General features: G+C 34.3%; 1 protein-coding gene across 1 annotated transcript; it reads right to left on the bottom strand.

Annotated features, from left to right (window-relative positions):
- Positions 1-2402: 2402 nt before the first annotated feature.
- On the bottom strand, positions 2403-4060 carry LOC142626834 (large ribosomal subunit protein uL1z). Its single transcript, XM_075800542.1, has 3 exons — positions 3850-4060; positions 2761-2966; positions 2403-2674 (listed from the first exon to the last, which is right to left on the bottom strand). Exons 1-3 carry the CDS (start codon positions 3989-3991, stop codon positions 2621-2623), a joined length of 402 nt encoding a protein of 133 aa, XP_075656657.1. The 5' UTR covers positions 3992-4060; the 3' UTR covers positions 2403-2620.
- Positions 4061-6245: the final 2185 nt, after the last annotated feature.

Here is a 6245-nt window from a genome sequence, read left to right as displayed (position 1 = left end):
ATCGAGGAAACCAATTGCTAAAAAGAAGGCTTTTTATATTGTCACCCGGACCTCAACAGGCCCAACTGCCACTACAAGAACAAACATCCAGTGGCCCTCAATTATGATCACTCTATTATGAGGTGACACATTATCCACATTCGCTACAAAGTCATGTAGACTGATGATATATTTATATGATAAACTATTTATATATTTTAACATCCCTTAACCTCAAAGTAGAGTTTGAATGAAAGTACCTAGAGGTTAGACGGTAAGATCAAAGAAAATATGAAAATGTTAGACAAGATAGGGTATGTGTTGGCCTATGTGAAATTTAGTTTGTGTTTGATTTGGATTATGACCTGATTCTACATAAAAGTACTATAAATTTAATAAGAAATTTTTTGAGATTTAGTCCATACAACGGAGACTTGGATTTTAAGGAAATTTTTGGCCCACTTTTAGCCTATTGTAGATCTTTTGTGCAGTATATAAGTACCGTTATTTAAAATTGAGATTTGTTGCATGGTTTTAAAAGAGAAATATTGTACTTTGTATTGTATCTTGTAATTTTTCTTATAAGTTGTAATTTTTTGTGTTGTGGTTGCCTTGTATATGTGTTATTTTTCTCTGTTATTATTATTATTTTTTCTCAAATATATGGGAATTCGTGTATATTCCCAACAGTGTGAACACATGCATGAGATAAATATTGGCGCAAACAAACAAATGCGGGCCAAGGGAGAGTTGGTATGACTAGGTGATGGCTGACAATGATTGCCAAAAAATGCATTGCACCAACAAGGACGATGAAGGCAGATGTGGACATGTTCATAACACATGATATCGTGTGAAGGCTGGAGATATCAGATGAAGCGCATATGAGGGCGTGTGCTTGAGTGATTTCTGTGGCGCTGTGTAGATCGACTTCCATGTGATTTAAATGTGTGGTTGGAAACAATATCTAGAGGGGATGGATCTAGATAGTACTGTAGTGGTTGAACGACTTTGATAATGCTAGAAAGAAGCATCACTGTTAGAATGGAGACCGAAAAAAGCCAAAAGGAAATCAAATAGGAACTTGGGGTGGTTTGGATTGAAGGGGCGGTGGAAGGGAGTAAAGAGGATGGATATTACAAAATCCGTTAGCATTCCCATCCAACACGCTCAGCCATTGCATATCCTTGGAGCCGGAACATTCAAAATAACCCAATTGTCACATATCCGCAGAGGATGGATATTATTCATTCAATTTTGCATTTTATGGTGGAATAAAAAAATAACCACAATACCTTAATAGCTTGTCTTGATTCTTGAGTTCTCAGTCTTCCTAGTGTGGCAAGACACATAACAAAATACTACCTTAGTGGTCCATTAAAACCATACTATCCCGTAGCATTCAACAGGTTCTTTCTATTTCTGAGTTCTTCCCAGCTGAACTGATAGTGAAGCAGCCACATGAAGAATATCATTCTTGTCTTTTACTTTACATTTAATCAACATCACCAGCTAACTTACAAACAGTGGGCTGGTCATGAAGCCAATAAGGGATGTTCGGTAGTGTTGTTTAAATGACGGTTTTAATTATTTAAACAAACAACATATATTTTCTTTTGGTAGTGTTGTTTAAACAACATATATTTTCTCAACACTTTCATTCACGCGTATTTAAACAACACGTTTTCTATCTCAAAAATGGCCCCGTGCTTTCTACACATGAGGGAGCCATGATTCTTCAAACGCCCATGCTGCCATTGATTGCTTCGGGTTATGCCAGTTTTGAATCATAGTCGTCTATGTTTTGAAAGTTCTTTCACTTCTTATGATTTTGTTGCGATTGATGCATAAAAACAAGGCAATACGAATGCTGATCCAAGGTGACAGTGATATTGTCCCAAACACAACAAATCCATGCCAGTTATAAAAATTGCAGAAGGGAAATCACTAAATTACAGGGGTCTGTTGCCAACTTATAATTAATGACTAATGACTTCAGTCATTTTTCTCCCACCCAGGCCATCTTGGTGCAGTAAAAATCATTGAAGCAAAGAACCGAGCACCCTTCAGCCTTCGCTACTGAGTGCTGCTAGGGATACTAGAAAGTTTATATAATCCTTACCAACTGACATATTACTGATCACATAAAAGTAATTCAAGCATTCATTCATTGTGATGTTTAAGTGGGCACTAATCACATTTTTGCCACATCAACTTGTAATGTTTTTCTAGTAAAATTTCTAGTAGCTTTAGCATTTTCAATATCTATTAGGCAGTAAAGCAATAGGTTCCTTCTCTCTATTGGTAAGGCAATGAAGCTATCTTATCATATGAGAAGTTCAAACATAAAAAAAATGCCCATGTTTATGAGCATAATAATAACAGAACTGACTTGAATCAAATCACCCCGCTGAACCATTCCAAAAACAAAAATAAGAAGCATTTTTTACTCAACCAATAACATCAAATTTAAACAAAAATATCATCATTAACTAAACTTTGAAGCTAAAGAATCCAAAACAAGGAAAACAAAAAGGACCTCAGGAAAATTCCCCAAGGAATGTCTTGCGTACATAATGCTCAAAAAACATTTCACTCATGCTGCTTCTCCTACATAACTCTCACAAACAGCAAAATGGAATTAATAGAGGCGAACGGCACTCCCCATGGTACTCTTCAGATTCAAGCACCTCACCTATTCAAGCACACACCAAATGCACAAAATTGATTACCACTGAACAATGGGAAGATAAACACTAAGAATGTTTTTAATGAACTTACATTTTGCCAATTTTTCTTCAACAATGAAACAAGGAAGTTGACACTCATTTGCACATTCTGGAAGATCTGCTTTTCCTCCATACTGCAATTTCCAACAGCAACCCCCATACAAAGAACCTTCTTGAGTTGAAACTTCACCATTGCTTTCGTTTCATTAACCTTTGACTCCAAGGATTCTTGATGAGTCACCAGTGTTGGAAACTTACCTGCATTCACATCCTGAATGATATAAGAAAGATACAGAATAGTAGCCAACCTATGTACAATGATAATCAAAACAAAAAGTTGGGGACCACAAAGAAAAGCCTGCTAATCAGTTGAACAAAATTCTTTAAGTATTTTTAGCATCCCAAATTTTCAGAAGACCAAATTTATTATAAAAAAATCAGAAGATCAAGTTATTAACCAGTGCACCAGTGCACCAGTAAAGGAAAGGCAGATCTGTGTCAAACTAAGACTTAAAGAGTTATGTTCTAAAGTTTTCAGGAATAACCGCAGAAAAGAGTGTAAATGGTAAGGTTGACAACTAAACAAACAATTTTACAGCCCCTTGTCTTAATGCCTGCAAATAAACAGATCACGTGCCCCAATCTGTACAATTAAAAATATTTTCAATCACAAACAACCAATTGAAGGACATAAAAAGCCACCAAGCTTCCTAATTTCCAATTAAAGTTCTATGTTGGCAACTTAGCACAATGAACTAAGCAACCTAGCCACATTGCAGAACCCATACAGATCACACAGAAGCACCAACAAATGACCTTTTGAGATATAGCAATGTCAAATAAGGACCAACTATAGAACAGTCAAGACCTCATTGGAAAAACTCAGAACCACAAAAGAGCTTATACATCATCAAGCAACTATGCACAATGAACGAAACAGCCCACCCCTATTTACAAAACTCATACAGATCAAACAGAAGCACCAACAAATGACCTTTTGAGATATAAAAATGTCAAATAATGAACAACTACTGCAGAGACAAGACCACATTGGAAAACCTCAGAAACACAAAAGAAAATCTGACCCCATTGTTCAACAACAAAAAGAGAACCAATAGCCAAAAACATAAAAACTACTTGCCTGCCTTGTTAAGACCAGGACCCAAGAGACGAGGAATTAGCTTAATCACAGACTCAGATGCTAAAAAGGCATGGTACTTCTTGGCGAGCTTCTTCACCAGTTTCTTATTCTTGTTGAGCTTCTTCAGCCCTTCCACATCCATATACTCCAATCCCACCTTCTCTGCCTGTACTTACAATAACATAAACCACATATGAATCATTCAGCATTGCAGTACAAACAACAACTCCAATCATCATTTCATATATACATCCCAAAATTGGAAGAAAAAAAAAATTATACCTAAAACTTGTAGGTGCAATGTCATATATACATCCAAAACTAACTTACTTTTAGGGATTAAACACAAAGTTCTCCAATTAATTTCAACTATGTTTTTTATTAGCCAATGTGGCACATCCATTTGACTTATTATCTACGCTGCACGGACGGGTACAATACGGCAACATGTGCAGAATTTAAATAATAATAACATGATAAGGCAGCTAGGGCACTGTTACAACACAGGTGCGACACGGATATAGCACCCCAAATGACGTGTCAGGGCATCCTAGCTTATTAGCTGATTGGATTTGGATTTCAATTTTTAGTTTAAATAACTCAAATGGGCTATGAAATGTCACAGCAGAAGGAAAAAAAAACAAAGATTTGATTTTTATTACCATTTGAACTTGAAAGAACTATGACAAAGATTCCATTTCAAATCCATTGCATCACAATTGTTTTTACATTGAGCAAAATATCAAAAATTCACATAATAACAAGCAATTGTTCTTCAAATCCAAATGCAAACATAAGGAGTTGTAACTAAGTTTGACCCACAATTACAATAACATATACAAATTAGAAATGAATGGAAATAAGGTTAAAAAAGAAAAGAGTTCCTTAATGGATTATTTAAATTGTCAAACTCAATCTGCAATCGAAAATTCAAACATAAAGAGTGAGAAAGACATGACTTAATATTTATTGTCATATAAAGAAGTAGAAATCAAGATAAACTAATTACCTGATTGAAGATGAATCGGGCTATATTCATGCATTATCTAAAGTGTCTTCAACCTAATCATAATATTCAAATCTGATAAATCACTGATCCGATAGATCAATATCATCTAACACAAAATCTCACGGGGCTATATCAATAAATAAATAAAAATTCTAATGAATGAAAAGGTTGAAGAGGGTCTATTTATAATCAACAGTACTTATGAATAATTACTCCTAACATCTATAAATGTATATACCACAACAATATGCCTTGTGAAAATGTTGGCATGCAAATAAAGAATGGATAATCACAAATTGGATTTCTTAACATAAATGTGAGGTGCATTTATGTTGTTTTCAAATAAAATATACTATTTAATGTAAATGAAATGGTCCCAACCATGTTACCAAGTATATTTCCAAATTACTGGATTATCTATCCTATATTGGATTCCTTTCCAAAATAAATTGAAAGCAACTTCTCAAAAATAAATAAATAAATTGAAAGCATTTAAATTTTAATCTTGCCAGTTGCCACTGTATGCATTGGGAAAGCATTTAATTTTATTTTTTTTCCCTTTTTTTGAGAAAACGTTCATTGGGAATTTGTTTTTTGTTTTTTTTTTTTTTTAAGAAGCACTGGTAACTTTTATTGTTCCCCTGGAGTGAGTTATTAATTTGCAATAAAAAAGAATTTTAAGAAATTAAATTCTTGCCAGAATAAGATCTCTAAGGCTTCTTTTTTTTTTTCTTTTTTTTCCCTAAGAAATTAAATTCTTACCAGAATTAGATACATAATCTCTCTCTTAGGGCTGACGCGATTTTACTCCAAGATTATTATTCGACAACAAGATATTTTATCAATTATTTTAACTAGTACCCACTACGTACCCATAACTCTAGATTTCTTGTCATAACATATTTCATGTTCCGACTAAATATTATCTAGGCTAAATTACAAAGTTGATCCTTATCCTTTATGCTAAATGTTAATTTAATCCCTAACCTTTTAATTGTGTCAATTTAGTCCTTAACCTTTTTACTACAATGTCAATTTAGTCATTCAGTTATTCCAATCTGATGTGTCAAATTGAATAGCAAAAAATTATTTTCCATACCATATCAATTGCTATTTGTACAGCCATGTCAAATTAGAAAAAAAAAAAAAAATCAAAACATTGAGATCAAATTTGGGAAAAAACCGAAATCCTTAACTTCCTCTCTCGCCAGATTCATATCCCTCACCCTCACTCTCACTCTCACTTGGGTCAAGATCAAGTTGAAGACAACATTTTTAGCAGCAGCAGGTTTGTTCTCTCTATCTCGTGATTTCTGGGATCAACTTTGAGAGGTCAATAGCAATGAGGGAGGACCCTCTAGCCCAAAATGAGAGACACAAGACCAAA

The sequence above is a fragment of the Castanea sativa genome, chromosome 3 (genome assembly GCF_040712315.1).
Source record: "Castanea sativa cultivar Marrone di Chiusa Pesio chromosome 3, ASM4071231v1".
NCBI classification, from domain to species: domain Eukaryota; kingdom Viridiplantae; phylum Streptophyta; class Magnoliopsida; order Fagales; family Fagaceae; genus Castanea; species Castanea sativa.
This window is presented reverse-complemented; position numbering and strand designations above follow the sequence as displayed.